Source organism: Capricornis sumatraensis, chromosome 17 (genome assembly GCF_032405125.1).
Source record: "Capricornis sumatraensis isolate serow.1 chromosome 17, serow.2, whole genome shotgun sequence".
Classification (NCBI taxonomy): domain Eukaryota; kingdom Metazoa; phylum Chordata; class Mammalia; order Artiodactyla; family Bovidae; genus Capricornis; species Capricornis sumatraensis.
In genome coordinates, this window is record NC_091085.1 from 26,715,127 (window position 1) to 26,734,303 (window position 19,177).

The following is a 19,177-nucleotide window of genomic DNA, read 5'->3' on the forward strand; positions in this document are numbered from 1 at the left end:
GATTTATCTCATAGCTGTGAAAATAATTTAAAAGGAAGAGTCAAAATGATAGCTTAGTTTGCTCGAAGTAATTTAAATTTGCTAAGTTTTTTGAGTCTTTCCATCACAATTATAAACACACTTATAAGTTTTTTAATCCCATTATGCATCCAAAGTAGTTATCTTCTCTTCTTGCTTTAATGAACTATTTCTTTTAGAACATGTCCAAAAATAACAGGTTGATAAAAAGCAAATAAACAAATAGATAATAGGGGCCAAATAGTCCAGGAAGTCTTTCCACATGTGATTACAAAGTTCATAAAAAGCAGAATTATCCTTGACAGTGACAGAGTCCTGACAGCTCCTCATGAAAATATTTGCGCGAGAGTTTTAGAGCAAATACTTGCAGGACACTTGATGTGCTCAGGTGAATGTCCTTGATTTCTCTGTTGAATTTGGTAGATGTGGATATACAAGGACATTTGCAAAGACAGTTGGAGTTAAAAATGTTTTGCTTTCCTCACATTGAAAATAGCAGGGAATGAGGAGTACAAGTGTTGTGGGACATACTCTGAAATGGAGAGGAGGCTTCTCTAAGGAGAGATTTCAATCCGAGCCTGACTGACTGGGGCATCATGTGAAGAGTGGGAGATGGGGCGCTCCATGTCTTATCCTGTTCAAATTTCGGGTTCCATAAGAGAATGAATTTTTTATTGTAGTTTATATCTTTATCACTTTACTTATAACCAATGTCTAGCATAAATAAGATAGTTGACAAACAGTGGTGAAATGAATGAACTTTTTTTATAAGCAACTCTGATAGATCAAATGACAATATCCTTAATAATGCTATTACAAATGTCCTCCTAAGATTCATATAATTTTTAAAAATATATTTGCAATAACATTTTGATGAAAGCTAAAGGCATGAAATATAAATGTCTTTGATAATATTGTCCATTTAATGTGGCATCCAGAGGTCTGACCTGATCTATAAACACTGTCTTAGAATTTGGAGAATGGACAGACCACTTAGCCTTTAAATGCTTTTCTGTAATGGTCAGCCAGGCTGATACAATATAGGTAGTTGTAAAGTACTTTGGCCACCTCATGAGAAGAGTTGACTCATTGGAAAAGACTCTGATGCTGGGAGGGATTGGGGGCAGGAGGAGAAGGGGGCGACTGAGGATGAGATGGCTGGATGGCATCACGGACTCGATGGACGTGAGTCTGAGTGAACTCCAGGAGATGGTGATGGACAGGGAGGCCTGGCGTGCTGCAATTCATGGGGTCGCAAAGAGTCGGACACGACTGAGCGACTGAACTGAACTGAACTGAACTGAATGTGCTGGTATTCCTGATTGAGGATAGAATCATAATCTCAAGACCCAGAAGAAGAGTTTGAAAGTCAGTATCCTATTTTTTTCTTTAAATGACAAAGCAAGGCAAAAGCAGGCATTTCCTTAGGATGCTCTGATATGCGAGCAAGGGCTCAGCTGAGTATTCAAAGGATTCTGTTAAACAGTCTTTACAAATCAGCTTTATTTCCTAAAGTGATCAAATGATGATCTTCCAAGTGAAATGGACACTGCATTTCATTAATTCAGCACCCTCTTTAAGGAGGAAGTTTAAGCCTGGAGAGGTCCAATGATCTTCTAGGTCCCTGCAAATGACTGGAACATGACTTGAACCAGGCTTCAGATTGGAGTCCAGAGAATTTTTCATAATTCTATGAAATCAAGTTAAAACAAACATCAAAGGCAAAACTTCAGAGAAAAGGTTTTGCATAAAGAAAGTTTACACTTGCGATGGTATATGTACATTTTTTTTCTTTTCTTGGTTATAGGAATTCGAGGATAGGGCTAAGGGAGACTATGTAAGAGAAGGGAAATTACAGGGTGGGTGAATGAGGGAACCACTTCTCTTTCTGAGGCAGGTGGCCCCTCAGCCATTGCATGTTGTGTTGGACTTTGTAATACAGTGTATCCCTAAGGAGAGAGCTTGCCTGTGAATCCTTGCAATCTAAGAAAAGGCATTAGCAAATACAAGACAAAGCACAAAAGCTTATTTTTCAAAAGGTTTAACTTTTGAGCTGAAAGATAAAAGATGACGATATCCATTTCTACTGGGAATACAAGTCTTGGTAAAGAAAAAGCCCAAGGAGAGCAGAGAGGAGCTTGCAGGAAGTTCTGCCATTCTGGGGGCCTTTGTGACCTTTGCAGGGAGCTGTCAACTGTTCCACGCAGGAGTCTTCATCATCACTTTCTTAATAATGACATATCATCTCTCTTAACTGGCAAGGTGCTTAACCTCTCAGCTCTTTTCCTTCTCATCTTCACCGTTCTCTGTGGCTCCATTAAGCTGCTGCGTCATGTTCTCTGGAGCCTGGCCTGGTGAATTTACCATTTTGATTAAAGTCAAGATATAACTATTAGCTCCCCTATCAACTTTATACCTTTCCTGCTAAGAATGTTTCCCTTAATTACCTATACGTAGGATTTGTGGCAGTGAAAAATTATTTTAACTTTTAGGATCAAATATATCCATATATGCAATCATTTATCGATAGGCGATTTATGAAACCAATTCATGCACCTTTAATAGGAAGCCAGTATTGAGTCCAAAAATTATCTAAAGACATGATTTGACTTGTAGCATCTGGAAGAATGATGTTAAAACTATTCAAAAGCACTGAATCACTTCAGTTGTGTATCAATACATAGAACAAGTAAAAGAGGACTGATCTGGTTGAAGTGAGTGAGAATAGGTTCGCCTACTTACCTATTAGTTAGTGTGTCTATGCATGTATGTATGCTAAGTTGCTTTAGTAGTGTCCAACACAATGAGGGGAGAAGGCAATGGCATCCCACTCCAGTACTCTTGCCTGGAGAATCCCATGGACAGAGGAGCCTGGAGGGCTACAGTCCATGGTGTCTCAAAGAGTCGGACACGACTGAGCGACTTCACTTTCACTTTTCACTTTCATGCATTGGAGAAGGAAATGGCAACCCACTCCAGTATTCTTGCCTGGAGAATCCCAGGGACAGAGGAGTCTGGTGGGCTGCAGTCTATGGGGTCACACAGAGTAGAACACGACTGATGCGACTTAGCAGCAGCAGCAGACGCTATGAGATTCTATGGACTGTAGCCTTCCAGGCTCCTCTGTTCATGGGATTCTCCAGGCAATAATACTGGAATGGGTTGCTGTACCCTCCTCCAAGGAATCTTCCCAACTGAGGGATCAAACCTCCATCTCTTATGTCTCTTGCATCATTAGCTAAATTCTTTACCACTAGGGCCACCTGGGAAGCCCAGTCCTACCAGTAACTGCCTTCTATTCTGATTCCCAGAGCACCCAACTGGAAAGCCAGTTATCAAAGTAAAATGATTGCAAATAATTAGACTTGTCATTGTTGATCACAAATGTTGAAGGCAGTTTTTGGTGGTAGAAGCAGTAGTTCATTTGTTGTGGTTCATTGTCTCCATGTTTACCTTGCATTTCTTATCATGCAGCTGGTCAGAAATGTGGCTGGATTTGATTTATGGGTTTATAGTAGAAGAAATGTTATCAGTTCCTTCTGAGACTCATGTTAATGGCCTGAGGGAATTTTGACTCTTAATTCCTACTTACTATGCCAAAGTGGGTATATTTATTTTACATCACCTTGTTCTTAGTGTAAGAGTATATTTATTAAACATTGCATTATCTTATTATGTGTCCTTGGTCAAAAAAAGGCAATTATACTTTGATCTTTGTTGGATTGGTAGCAATTTTCAGAAGTGCAGGGGATATTATATTTCAAAAGAATGAACAATGGGGTCTATGTTTGCTCTGTTTCTAGGAAGTTGGGATAATAATAGAATTTTCACTATTCCAACTTTTCAAATGTTTTAATTTATTCTCATCATGTGGGATGTTATTTTAAAGACTTTATGTCATATACTAGTCTCTTACAAAACAAAAAATGTAAGATAACAATTAATGAGGACCCATTTTGTCTCATATAAATTAATTCACTGAGATCTACAAAAAGTCTTGATAAAATGAAATCCTTCATTCCCTTATTAGTTAGGGTAATGCTAGCTGCTTTAGCAAATGAGCCACAGATTTTCAGTGGCTTTAAACAATCAGAAGTTTAATTTTTAAATCCTGTAACAGTCCACTGTTGGTGTCCCTGGCTGAGGGTGGATTTTATTCCACATATTGATTCTGTGGCCCAGATTCCTTCTTCCACATTGTAGTTTCGCCTCTATATAGATCCTCTGCAACTAGGGAGGTAGGGGTGGGGTGCAGGGGTGGACAAGGCAGGCGGTTACTTCTTAACCGCCTTGGCCTGCAATAGTCACATCCATCAACACGGGTGAATGAGCCGCACTCCCACCTAGATACTGGAGAGTCTGGGAAATGTCTATCTAGGTAGCTGCTTCTCAGGAATAACTGATACTTTGGAAAGAAGAACACAGAATTGTGATGAGTAGTTCATTTTCTCAGCCATGTGTATCTGAACCCTTCCCTGATAGCTCAGTTGGTAAAGAATCTGCCTGCATTGCAGGAGATCCCAGTTAGATTACTGGGTTGGGAAGATCCACAGGAGAGGGGATAGGCTATGTACTCCAGTATTCTTGGGTTTCCCTTGTTGCTCAGCTGATAAAGAATCTGCCTGCAGTGCAGGAGACCTGGGTTTGATCCCTGGGTTGGGAAGATCCCCTGGAGAAGGGAAAGGCTACCCATTCCAGTATTTTGGCCTGGAGTTGGACACGACGGAGCAACTCTCACTTTAACTTTATGCATCTGAGTCTCAGGAACTTGGTTATTTTGAAAATATGGTTTGCATCACCTTATAGTACTTTACACAAAATCCCAAGGAAAATATAATGTTTTTAAAAGTATACTGTAAAAACAATATAACAAAAATAAGAATTGAACATTAGTGTGAAATGTAATTTATTGTTATTAAAATATTTTCTCTTCTGATTTATTACTTTCTAACATTTTATCAAAAACCAATTTTGTTTCTATTTTTGTGCACTTAAACTTGCCCACTAATATCTCTACATTCATCCATGATAAATATGGATAACTGTAATACATCTGGAAGACACACTCTAAATCTTGAGAAAATGAGAAAAAATGAGATGCAGACAATGCAAATTTTTTGTTCATATGAAATTCAAGCAAATGAAAATTTACTCTCAAGCTATTTACATTTTGCTGAATAATTTTATTTAGGCATGAATTTATTCTAATAGTGGGATATAAAAAATCAAGTGTTGTTAGGGCTGAAAATGCTTATACTAATGCTTCTGATTGCTTATTACCCTATGTTTCTGAATTATAAGTTTCCACTTTAGTTCATTTTTCTGAGTGGTTTTGCTGCACTTTTGCCTCTCTTTCATGTATCTGTGTACGTTTTTCCTTGAGCCTCCTTCAGCCTGCAGTCTTTTAATCTGTTTCTGTTCATTTCTTACATCTCCCTACAGGTTTCTCTGTCTTCTTTTTGTTTATGGAGTTCTTCATCTGTGCACAATGGAAAATGGTGAGATTTAGATTAGATATCAGTGGTATTGAAATTTACAGCATCTCAGTGAAAATACCCATAACTTTGCCAGAGTGCAGTTAAGAAGCAGAGGGCAGGTGTTTAATCCTTGAAGTCAGTGAGATCACTGTGTCCCTTTATGTGACAATCTGCTTGTCACATCACTGTGTTCAGCCTTGGCCCAGAAATTGCCATTAAGTTAGAATGTGAACTGTGGACCTCTAAGAATGTTTAGAAATAGGTTTATTGAAGATATTCTTCCTCTTGCTCCATTTTCTCCTTTCAGTGACAACCCTTACCTTCTTCCCAACTACTTGCTGTGTCTTCTCAAGTGCAGTTCTCTTATAGTGTTATTAACAGTCCAGTTCCCACTCACGGTGTATGATAGAGATATGATAGCAGTAAATGACAATAAGACAAAATCACCGGAAACATATAAAGCAATTCATCAGATTCCAGTCATCTGTAATCTAACTGTTTCAAGTCTGGAAAACAATCCAAGAACTCTTCTTTGTAATACAGTCCCTGCTGGAAACATCAGCAATCACATAGCCAGATATTACATTTCCATTCTAGAGGGCATCTCTGGAGAGTTTGAGATGAACAAGAATCAAGGAAATTATGTAAAAATGTATGAAAGAAGAATCACATGAATGAAAAATATAGATTTTCTTTGATATATGCTATTATTTATCTTTTGGTTTGTAACATATTTGGAGTGAAATAAAATTAACAGCAATGGTAATAAAATAAACAATAATTCTTCAAAATTAAATTGGTGGATCAAAAAGGGATTAGTAAGACTTGCTTGAGTTACTTCTGGGTCAAATCTAGAGAAAGGCTTTCAAGGTCCACTCAGGGTCCTTATAAAGAAAATGGGAAATATGTATGATTCTAAAATAAGTATTCAGAAGCAAAAAAGCATTTATAATATTAAATATTTTGTATTGACATCAGTCATGCTTTTTTTTCAGTTATACAGAAACAGTTTACTAAAAACTTTAAAATTCTGTGAAAAATCCTATTTTCCTTTTTATTTGTATCTCATATTAAGAAGTTCGCTGTTTTCATGCCCTTCCTTTTTTATTTTTATTTTTTAAATGTTTAATTGGAGGATAATTGCTTTACAATACTGTGTTGGTATCTGCCATACGACAATGTGAATCAGCTCTAAGTATGTGCGCGTGTCCCTTCCCTCTTGAGTTTCCCTTCCATCCCCCAACCCCATCCCACCCTATAGGTTGTTACAACACCAGGTTGAGCTCCCTGTGTTATGCAGCAACACTTTGCTTCCCACTGAGTGGAAAGTGCTTAGCTCCTCGGTCCTGTGCGACTCTTTTTCACCCCATGGACTGTAGCCAGGCTCCTCTCTCCATGGGATTCTCCAGACATGAATACTGAAGTGGGTTGCCATTTCCTCCTCCCGAGGATCTTCTCCACCCAGGGGTCGGATCTGTGTTTCCTGTGTTCCCTGCATGCAGACTGATTCTTTACCCACCAAGCCATCGGGGAAGCCCCAGGTTCCCACTAGTCACCTATTTTGCTTATGCTAATGTTCTTGCCCTTCTTAATTTCTCTTTTTTCCCCTCCCTGCTTCCTCCTGAATGCCAAATACTTGCATTAAAATGTTAATGATTTTTAAGTTAAAAAAATGTAAAAAATCAAGCACTTCTCTTAGAAGATTCCAGTATACACAAGAGTAGGTTTTAGCAGAACTGTCATCATGCCCAGTTCCATAGCTCAATGACAATTTTAGATGCCTAGGGACCAATGAGTTTTGTGGTCCCCAGTGGGTATATCCACAGAGGAATGTATGAAACTTACTTTCATTCAGATAAATCTCGGAAGATTTTATGCCAGTTATAAAACAGCTTTAGAAATATCCAGAAATTCAAGTGATTACAGAATTACTCAGATGTCTGAATATCAGAAATCTTTGTGACCTTCAGATTCCTCAGCTCTGAAGAATCAAGCTAGATTTGTTAAGGCTGTTTTCATGGCAGAAGTCTTTTTGGCCAATATGAAGCTGGAAACAATGATCATTTTTGATGCTCAATCATATAGATGCAAAGTGTATTGAAAATGCATCCCAAATGCATTTTGCATCCCTGCAGCATTTGTGATGATTAAGTGCATAGTAAAATATACTTGGCTTAAAATGTGTCACATGGTAACATCAGAAGATATCAGCCTTCTGATCTTTGTATTATAAATGGAGTATGTGTTTGTCAGCATGTAAGAATCCTAGGAACTTTGTACCTAGAGTTCAGGAAGGCACAAAGCAGACATGTTATCCTGGATGAGATAAATTCCATGAATGTGGAACTTAGCATTGGAAGATCAAGGTTCAAGATCCAGCTCTCACGCTTAGTACTTTTGTGACCTTGACCTGTCAAGTCGCGTAACCTCTCTGAGCCTGGGTTCCCTTGTTTGAAAATACAAACAAGGGAAAATTATTTGAAAATTGCCTCCTGTTTCAGTGAGTTTTAGATTTTGTCATTTGTTCATATTCTATTTTATTTCACAAAGGATATGAAATGCCATGTGTGTGTTTGGAGATAAAATGTATTTTCCAGCACTTTGTAGATTATACAAATATAATCTACCTGCCATTCCTATTGGGATTATTTAAATTTCTGAGGAAGTCTACCTCTAGAATGAGAGTGCTTCTAAGCAGATGTTCCAGAGACCTCCATTTAATAATTTCCGATAAAATAAACATTTATCCATGTGTTACATAGACTGGTTACAGATGCCAATTTAAAATAAGCCTACAACAAAAGACTATCCAAGACCTTTTAATTGGAGATTATTTTCAATTAATAAAAATATCAGATTCTCACTTAATTCTTCCCATTAATACATAATTGAAAAGACTATATCCATCTGTCTGTCGATCTGTGTATATAGTCTGTTGTTTATGGTTGTTATTTAGTTTCTAAGTCTTGTCTGACTCTTTGCAACCCCATGGACTGTAGCCCACCAGGCTCCCAGTCCATAGGAATCTCCAGGCAAGAATACTGGAGTGGGTTGCCATATCTTCCTCAGGGTATCTTCCTGATCCAGGGATCAAACCCCTGTCTCCTGCATTGGCAGGCAGATTCTTTACCACTGCCATACCTGGGAAGCCAGGTATATAGATAGATAGATATGACAAAAAAGCTCTTAAGGATTAAGTCTCTTTTCCCAGTACTATCTTTCTAATACTTAGTATCTTGCTAATCATTAAAAAAATGCACAAACATTTGAGAGAGTATAAGTCATAGGTGCAAATCATTTTCAGTCAGCTTAAAGACAATGCTTTTGTTGCATTTACAATTGTGCATACCTCACAGTAACACAGGGGCTTTGAAATATCAGTGGCCTACCAGGTCCCTTGATTCCTTTTGTTATCACATGCCATTTACCTTAATCTTGGGTACTAACTGTGCTTATCTGCCCTCTGCATCTAAAGCCTCCAGAAAGATTGCTTCTGCATGGCCTAAGAGCTTTTATCAGCTCACCCAGTGGCTCTTAGGCTTTGCTGCTTGAAATCCAGGAGTTACGCACATGGTGCCAAGCCCTTCTGAACAAATGAACTGTTCTCCTCCATAAATGATAGCTGTTTATGCCAAGGCAGCCACAACCTCCTCTCCTTCCCTTTATGAAAGTGAAATGGAACCTTAAGGACAGACGCCACTGGCTATCTGGCCTCATCCTCTCCAATTCTCATGGCTTAATTTTACCTCAAGAGGAATTACTGGGCTTATTGTGAATTGCTGCAAGGTTAGACCCTTTTCCTCTTTTATCCTATAGTTTAAACTCCTTTGATTTTTTCCCCCCTCTGGTATAGATATACAGTGTATTTGGCTGATAGTAAAACTGTTAATAATCTATTTCAAATTATCTGATGTGTATGCTTACTTTCCCTCCTTTTCTTTAAGAGTTGTCTAGGAAAGTTTATTCAGTGAGCTTTTGTTGTTTTAAAATTAAGGAGGAACCAGTATTTCCTAAATATTGAGACTTTTGAAAACATTTCCTTGACATTATAGTTCACGTAAGACAGAAACACTAAAGTATAGCTCTTAAGAACTATAATGTTTCATGATTTATGAAAATCCTGGAATAAGTCTTTTCATGGAGTCAGACACAACTGAAGCGACTTAGCAGCAGTAGCAGCAGCGGCAGCAGCATACTACATGAAACTGCATTTTCAGGGAATACATGAAGAATACAGCCATGATGAGAGCTTTCCAATGAACATTATACATATTCAGTAGTTATGATTTCTCTGAAAATTGAGTTTGAAGACCCACATCCATGAGAAAGAGTATTCTTTAGTGGTTTTAAGGGCTTTGACTTCAAGGTAGGCTAAATCTGTGGCTGAATTCTGAGGTTCTACTTCTCAGCTGTGTATTCTGAACAGTTCTTTAAACTAAGACTTCATTTACTCATATATAAAATGGTGATGGTGCTCCTAAATCACAGAATTTTTCAAGAATAAAATGAGACAAATATGTAAAGTAGGGGGTACATGGCAGAGTTGCTGCTGTTGTTTTTGTTATTGACAAGTTGAGGAAGGAAAAAAAGAAAGGGAAACTAACCTGGAAACTTCAGTTTTTTTTTAGGATCCCTTCTGCTGGAGTCAGTTTAGAAATCCCCCCTCAGAAAAAATGGTAATCTCTGGGCAGGAAACAGGGAAGTTGCCTTGGGAGGCTAGGTTCTCTGCTGGGAGTGAGAGTGAATTTGCTCAGCCATGTCCGACTCTTTGCGACCCCATGGACTGTAGTAGCTTACCAGGCTCCTCCATCCATGGGATTTTCCAGGCAAGAATACTGGAGTGGGTTGCCATTTCCTTCTCCAGAAGATCTTCCCGACCCAGGGATTGAGCCCAGGTCTCCCGCATTGTAGGTAGGTGCTTTACCCTCTGAGCCACCAGGGAAGTCCTGTCTCTGCTGGGAGAGCCACCATCAAATTTCAGACTCGCTTCTTTCTGCTCTGTGGCAGCATAATGTAACTGACAGTACAGGTTAGGTACCTTCACTGCACTGAACAATAAATCATTTGACTTTTTATTAGCAGAGCCTTCGTATTTCTTAATCCTCTTGCGAGGAATCTCTAGAGAGTCTCTCCCTCTCTGCTTCCCTCCTCCACAGAAAGAACTCAGAACCCCATTTGGGATGTTATAGAAGCTTAGGGATTCAAATTTAAAGGAATACAGCGAGTGGTTGAAAAGCGGCCTATTCACCTTCTTGCTCAGCTGCTTCCGCCTTTGCATTGATCTGCCACCTCTCTTTCAAAGAAACAGGCATCCTTGTGTGCTAAGTCACTTCAGCTGTGTCCAGCTCTTGGTGACCCCAGGGACTATAGCCTGCCTGGCTCCTCTTACATGGGATTCTCCAGGCAAGATTACTGGAGTGGGTTGCCATGCCCTCCTCCAGGGGATCTTCCCCACCCTAGGATCAAACCCATATCTCTTATATCTCCTGTATTGGAAGGCAGGTTCTTTACCACTAGTGCCACCAGGGAAGCACCCAAAGAAACAGGATTCATCTTTAATTTGCCCTATGCCATTTACCCCTCTGTTTTGTATTGGCCCAGTGATTTCCTTTGCTTACACTTAGCATTTATCAATCACAATGAGCAATGAGTGTTATGGTGTGAACAGCAAATTCCATAGGACCCTCTTCATACTGGGGAAGGGGAACATCTGCTCCTTTCCTGTTAGGATGCCAGGATTTTAGAGGTCAGTGTGTTTCCCCATCGAGGCTTAAGGCTTTGGGGATCAGTGGAAGTGTCAGGCTCCAAGCACCATAATGAATGGCAGTTGCTGACTGCTGGGTTTGCCTGTTCTCAACGGGATATTCAGCATAATGAGCTGGGACTTCGTGTGCTCAACACACCCAGCTTGGGGAATGAGGCAGGCTGTGCCTTTTTTTCCTTCCTGTTTTCAGAACTGTATTTTCATCTTGGAAGAAATTATATGGAGGTCTTCATTAGTGGCATCCAGCAGGGTTAAGGCTCCATGAGGGCTGATAAGTTCTATGGCTAAAAAAGAAAACGCATCAGCCTTTGTGCAGGGAGCTGAAGGTTTAAGTTGCTTGAACCGGAAAGAGTCTGAAGAGGTGATTATGTTAAGCAAGTAATGTGTATCGGTAACATGGAATCAAATTATTAGGGTCAGTAACTTCCTGGCTCTCCAAGTATGTTAAATGAAGACATAACTTTGCTTTTGTGCCGGATACTTCATGATGCCGCGTGGTGTCAGTGCTGTCCGGTCGTCCGTACTTCACAGCATGTCGCCTCTAATTTCATGGGATTGTCTGTGCTACGGCTTTAATAGATGCTCATGATCTTGAGCTTCCTTTGAACTCACAGCAGGGCAGTGCAAAACCATTATTGGAAGCACTTTTAGGCTTTTTGTGTTATGTACGAAATTATTATTGCCATCATTTAGAAAGGTAGATATATCCTGTTCCCATGCTTCCAATACTGTACACTAATTTGATGGTAAGGAGAATTACTGAAGGGGAAAACACTGAACGCAAAAGACCTTTTTGGAAACTTGTTTTAGAAAGGTTGTCAAGCCAAGTGAATTAGTATTTGAAAGGCATTTGAAAGGCCAGTGGATCTTAAAGTGTGGTACCCTGGGCAGCAGCACTAGAATCACCCAGGGAGGTGTTACAGATGCAAATCCTCCTGAATCAGAAATTCTTGAGGTGGGCTCAGCAATCTGTGTTCTAACAAACCCTCCAGGTAGATGCGTGCTCAAGTGTGGGAAACACTGCTCTAAGATCTATGGAGTAAAAGACCCATGTGTTCTGGGGCAGAGCAGTAGACACGACAAATGTAGTACCTCCCCTCGTGGACCTCATTAAATTACAAAGGACTATGTGGAACTTCACCCAGCTGAACAGAGCCTGTAATTATCCATACCGTTTCTTCCTTGCTTTGAATGAGCCTGCTATTTTCTTTGGTCTCAGAGAAGTGGCTAACAAGAGATGACTAATAAGCGACTCCTGTGTGCATTTCAGAACCGTCCCCCTTGCAATATGTATATCCATGACCGTCGTCACTGTTGGCTACGTGCTAACAAACGTGGCCTACTTCACAACCATTAGCGCCGAGGAACTGATGCTTTCAAATGCAGTGGCCGTGGTAAGTCTAAGCTGGGCTAATGCCAGTTTGAATTCAGGCTAATGAATTGATGCAGTTTTATAGTAGTTCCGTCCAGTGGAAAGTGTTTTGGTAATTTAGTAATTTTTTTGAACTGAATGATAATGAATATTTTAAAAATTTAGGACATACCTTAGCATATTCCATTTAACTAAACTACAGCTATAGCTACAGCTGTAGCCGTTGATACAACTACAATCCTATACGATTTCTGTTTTATTAATTTCATGTAAAATATGTCCACATATGCCAGCTTGAAAACACATTTCCACACACACACATTGAATAGAAGGCATTATTCTTCCAATGTGTCTTTAAGTACAGGTGGGCAGTTACTGAATTCAAATGAATTCATTTTGGGGATATGCAAATTGCAATTTATTCTGTACTCTTTCCTGTTTAGACACTTTTTAAATGCTAACTTAAAATCTTTTTCCCACAGTATCACTTTAGAATTTCCAAGTAGACCATATGCATTTTTTTTTTCCTAGTATATATATCTTTTTGAATACCAGCTCCTAGGATATTATTAATTTGGGGAAATAGAGTTATTCAAAGTTAAACAGATGTCATTTTTATTGTACTTCTCAGAATATCACAGAAGCTAATGTGTATTTTAACTCCTAAAGAAGTGGATACTTATAATTTCACAGCATTTTCCAAAATTTATTTGACTTCAAGACCATCTTTTGCTTCCAGAGGTCATGTTATGGGACTGCTCTTCTGTGACACAGACTTTTTGGTATAAAAACTTAGCTGGTAAGAGAGCACTCATTCATGACCTTGTAACAATGAAGGGTGGAAAAAAAGAACTTTCCGCCACTAGATGTCAGTTCCTTTTAAAATAGTCACTATTACCTCATAATAATCATCTGCAGGGAACACCCACAGGGAATAAATTATCCCATTTCGTGAACCTATGTATGAGTTCACTGTATTGAAGAAGACTTTGCCCACTGCTGTAACTTCTACCAGACAACCAAATGCACAGAGCTTTCTGATGTCAGGTCGTCATCTCATCTTACTAGACAAAGGGCAGCACTTAGTCTCTGAGCGTAATGTGGTCCATTAATTACATAGCGCCAGTTGCTCAAGGACAAGTAAAGAATCCCACATCTTTTTTTTTAAATATATCTTTCATGAAAATTTGCAGTCTTGCACATGCCATAGAATAAAAGGAAATGTCATAAACTTCATTCCTCCTTTATATTTTCTATGACTTGATTTCCTCAGACTTGTATTGGTATTCTAACCTTTTAATAAGAAACTACAGAAGGAATTGGCAGATCCTGAGAGGGTGGGATTGACTTGATAAACAGAGATGCAGCTGATGTGATTTTTCTGGGGCAAAAGATTTTCAGAATGGTTCTTATCTATGATACACATATTAAGTCATCACTTATTTCTCATCACACTTCTAAGTCATGAAACTAGGATTGGTATATGGAATAAGTATCTGCAACACTCCTCAGTCTGCCTTTGTACTTCACTATAAATACGTGGCTTTCCCGACTAAAGAGAAGGTATCATACAGAAGGATTTCTGTCTCCAAAAGGAGAAATTCTGAACTGAGCTTTTTTTTTTTTTTTACTTCCCAGAGTCAGAGACAATAGATATCATAGTTGATAGATTTGATAAATGGATCACTGCTTTTTGAAGGTAGAGGAAAGGTGCTTGTTTAGACCGTTGTCCATAGTTTTGTAGCAAGCAAGGCTACCTGCCTTTATTATCCTAAGAGGTTAGTCTGACCCTAACCCAAAAGAAGGATTGTAAAACACACACGTATCACCAGGTGAACAGAGAGCCATGGAGCGAGTTTGGCCTAAACTGTTTCATTTTATTCTACTTTCTGGCAAAGCATTAATTTGCCCCCTTCTGCCTTTCACTAGACCTTTTCTGAGCGGCTCCTGGGAAATTTCTCATTAGCAGTTCCGATCTTTGTTGCCCTCTCCTGCTTTGGCTCCATGAATGGTGGTGTGTTTGCTGTCTCCAGGTGAGTGAGTTCAAGCCTTTCTAGAAACGCATTTCTGTTTTTGAGATGGGATGTGATAAGGATAAGTTTAAGAAGAAAAGAAATAGTGCCTCCAAACCTGTTGTTTTTAAAGTGACCTGCGAGATTGAAGTCTTCCTCAGCACGTCCTACTCTGTCCATTAGAGGGCACTGCTTGTCTGCTCATAGCCTTCTCTGAAGCCAGGCATCGAGGGTTTTTTTTTGTTTTTTTTGTTTTGGATGTACGTCTATAACAACAGCATTTTATATCTAGTAACAAAATCTTTGGTTTCTCTAAAGAAAAGATGACAAGGAAAAGTAAACCAATAGACACAAGAAATCACCATCCCACCATCTGTATCCCTTTTGTTTTGTTTCATCTAGAAATTCCTTTTGATTTAATATGATGAAAACCCAATCAGATAAATATGAATATTTGGTGTGTGTGTGTATGTTGTTTGACAGCACACAGGTAATAATAGGAACCTAGAACTAAATTCCCTACCAGCTATGTATATGGGGGCACAGCTGTACTGAGTCGGATGTTGCTATTGTTTCTCCTCAAGGAATCATATTTTGGCAGATATTTATAAAAACCAAAATATGATTTCTCATAATGTACTCTACTTTAAAAAGCAAAACCTAAGTAATCACCATTTGGTGCAAAGAAGGTGCAAGTTTTCTCTTAGATTTCTGGATTTTCCCCCTTGGAAATGATCAATTACACATTTTTCTCCCATCAGGTTATTCTATGTTGCATCCCGGGAGGGTCACCTTCCAGAAATCCTCTCCATGATTCACATCCGGAAGCATACTCCTCTGCCAGCTGTTATTGTTTTGGTAATGCATATTAACATGTGTATCTAGATATAGCCTCAAAGGACAGGTTAGTAAGGAGGATTTCTTTCTGTTCTCATTCATCTCTAAATTGGCTCTCTTTGTATCATGGCGGCGTTAGAGAGGCAGGATGCTTTCCATTGCTTCCCTTTATCTAGTATGCTGTGCTGTGCTTAGTTGCTCAGGTGTGTCCAACTCTTTGTGACCCCATGGACTGTAGCCCTCCAGGCTCCTCTGTTCATGGGGATTCTCCAGGCAAGAATACAGGAGTGGGTTCCATGCCCTTCTCCAGGGGATCTTCCCAACCCAGGGATTGAACCCAGGTCTCCCACATTGTAGGCGGATTCTTTACCATGTGAGCCATCAGGGAAGCCCAAGAACCCTGGATTGGGTACCCTATCCCTTCTCCAGGGGATCTTCCCAACCCAGGAATGGAACCGGGGTCTCCTGCATTGCAGGCAGATTCTTTATCAGTTCTGATGCATGTTTGATGCTTTGGAGCAATAACCAAGTCACTTATCTTTCAACTTTGTAAAAATTTGTGAAATGGAAAGGAAATGATTACCTGGGCTTTTGCAAATGACTTAGAACCTTCACAGAAAATGGTTTAGAGTAAAAAGTCCTAATTCTACTTATTGAAAGTGGAGCTAAAAGCTACAGTCCCCAAATATCCAGATGTCTCATCAACACATACAGATTTATAGAAAAAGTCAATGAAATCCTAGACACTGAAGTGATTCTGTGCTTAAAAGTGAGACTTTTGAGGGCAGCCTAAAGGGAAAAAATAAAAGCACCACAATTTAAACTGGAGCTGTAGGATTCTTTATGCAGAGAAAAGTATTTGCAAAATGTGGGATACAGAAGACTATGTAAGGTGTGCAAGTCTTCAAATCCTCATTGGCAATATTATATTCCTTTTTATTTACTATTTTGTAACATTTTTCTCAGATGGAATCTGCTGTCAGGACCACCATAGAATGCATTGAAACATGTTTTTTTTTTCCCATGAATTTCATTTGTTTCAAAATGTCTCCTTGAAATTTCTTTGTCAAGTATGTTTACTCTGTGTGGCATCTGGAAGTTTACGTCACTTTGGAAACAGAATGTATTTATTTGGTGAAGAGGATTTTTTCCCTTTTAGCTTCCGCTATCAGTCATGCCGTCCTTGGTATGTGCAGCTGGAGAGACTTGCTATGCTGATCTCTGCGCTTCATTCTTTTCTGTGGTCTTGAGGGTCATACGTGGCAGGCACATGGGGAAAGGAAGTGTGGGGGAAAGAAAAGTCATGTTTTGCATTCAGGAGACCACACAGTCACCTAGAAGTGGCTGTCTTTCCTGTATGTGCATAGCCAGGGGCTCACCAGACACCATTCACAGAGCTTTCTGTAAATTTTTGTATTGGATACACTTTTAATTTTTATTGTTAGTTATTAACCATCTCTGCCCTCTGGATCTTTAAATTTTGAGTTATTGAGTGTCCTGTGTTTTACTCTTGGAAAACACATTCTCTTAATGAAAAACAACAAAAAATAACACATCCATGTATGTGTGTATGTAGGAGTAAAGAGTAAGATATAGCTAGGAGGGTAGTTGAGTATAGATTTTAATCACGATCCTAGTTAACCAGGGAAAATAGTCATTTGGAAAATACAATAATATTGTACAGTGATGTCATTGCTTATTATCATGTTTGTTCCCTTTTAACTCACTGAGTGTGATTTTTTTCTTCCTTCCCCCAGCACCCTTTGACAATGATAATGCTCTTCTCTGGAGACCTCTACAGTCTTCTGAGTTTCCTCAGTTTTGCCAGGTGGCTTTTTATTGGGCTGGCAGTTGCTGGGCTGATTTATCTTCGATACAAACGCCCAGATATGCATCGTCCTTTCAAGGTAACCTCAGCAATCTTCATGGGTTTACATAAATCTTCCTCCTAATATCTGGTCCTCTCTTTGTCATAACTTGATGATGAGAAGCTTGGGCAGAGGGCAGAATCCTCTAAAATAAAACATTTAACTCTTGCAGGTAATGCCTTCATATGGGATTTATTTTAGTTTGGAAAAATGGTTGATTAGCTTGTTTGTGATGTACTGAGCTTTGTATGTTGCACTTTGGAAAAGGAGTATTAATATTAAATGGTCATTACATTGATTTTTCATTAATATGCCTAATGATCTGATACATTCAAAGTACAGATTACTCTTTTATGCTGAATAGTTGTGGACAATCATGCTGAGAAAGAGTGAGGCAGATACATATGAAATCATCACTAATTAATACTCTAAAAAGGAATTGTTGTTATTTAATAACTAAATCATGTCTGACTCTTTGTGATCTCATGGACTGTAGCCCGCCAGGCTCTTCTGTCCATGGGATTTTCCAGGCAAGAATACTGGAGTGGAATATCATTTCCTTCTCCAGAGGGTCTTCAAAAACCAGGGATCAAAACTACTTCTCTTGCATCTCCTGCATTGGCAGGCCAATTATTTACCGCTAGCATTACTAGGGAAGCCTCTAAAAAGGATGCTGCTTTTCAAAAAAGGCATTTTGAGTATTCTTGAATGTTATGACTTGTTACATTGGCCCTTTTCTGCATCATGCACTCCAGAAGTAATAGAGATGTAAAATACTTAAGAAAGTGAAGATGTCTGAATTTACCACTTAATAAAACATCCATTTACCATAACGATGCATTTCCTTTTGGGAAGGCTGACGAATATGCTTCTCATCTCCTTCAGCCTTGAATGTTCATGGTTTGATTTGAACTCACTATGTATTTGCTTTTAAGAAATAACACAGATAATGTTGTCCATCATGTTGTCAGCATTTTTTTCTAATTATATTCATTACCTAATGCTGGCGACATCTTTATTAGTGGTTGAATAGGAGTTGGCCTATTTTATCCCTGTCAGTTTGTATTGTGAATCTCCAACAGAAAATCAATATGCACTGAAAGGCTTTATCATGTAACAAGCAGCCTGTGCTCTTGGCTCTACATTAAAGTGGATTCTAATCATAATTATCAAAGAAGCAATCTTTTACAATCAGAAACATAAATCATAATGGTACTTAACTAGTAAAATAACTCAAACAGAACGTCTCTAATGAAACACACTTATTTATTCTTAGATTTTGTTCTACCCAAAGATTTATTTTTAATTTGAAGGAGTGTTTTCAAATCAGTATCTGCTCTGTGCCCTACTCAAGAGATTTTCGTAGGAAGGTAAGTAGGATGGTGCCTGTCACCTGGTCGCGTGATCAAAGTGTATCACCTGATCTCATGACTGCAGTGCTCAACTCGGATCTACCTTCTGTCTCCTAAGCCATGCTTGAAGTGGTTTTCTTTTTCGCTTTGTTCCAGGTGCCGCTGTTCATCCCAGCTTTGTTTTCCTTCACGTGTCTCTTCATGGTGGCCCTTTCCCTTTATTCAGATCCATTTAGTACAGGGATCGGCTTCATCATCACTCTGACTGGGATTCCTGCCTACTATCTCTTTATTATATGGGACAAGAAACCCAAGTGGTTCAGAAGAATGTCAGGTAAGATTTTTAAGCAGTTTTAGGACCTTTGAGAGACTGTGTTGTAGACAGCCCATCTCTGTGTACATATATGATACATACCTTAAAGTCTGAAAATACCACTTGGGAAACTGCTAATTTGAATATATCACTGCATTCTAATG

The 19,177-nt window shown here is 39.0% G+C and overlaps 1 protein-coding gene across 1 annotated transcript in view; it reads left to right on the forward strand.

Annotated features, from left to right (window-relative positions):
* SLC7A11 (solute carrier family 7 member 11) overlaps window positions 1-19,177 on the forward strand; it is an 83,827-nt gene that overhangs the window by 55,621 nt on the left and 9,029 nt on the right. Inside the window, exons 7-11 of the mRNA XM_068990250.1 lie at window positions 12,530-12,653; window positions 14,561-14,664; window positions 15,405-15,501; window positions 17,238-17,387; window positions 18,857-19,034. Coding sequence (XP_068846351.1) covers window positions 12,530-12,653; window positions 14,561-14,664; window positions 15,405-15,501; window positions 17,238-17,387; window positions 18,857-19,034 — 653 coding nt within the window. The remainder of the gene's footprint in view (window positions 1-12,529; window positions 12,654-14,560; window positions 14,665-15,404; window positions 15,502-17,237; window positions 17,388-18,856; window positions 19,035-19,177) is intronic.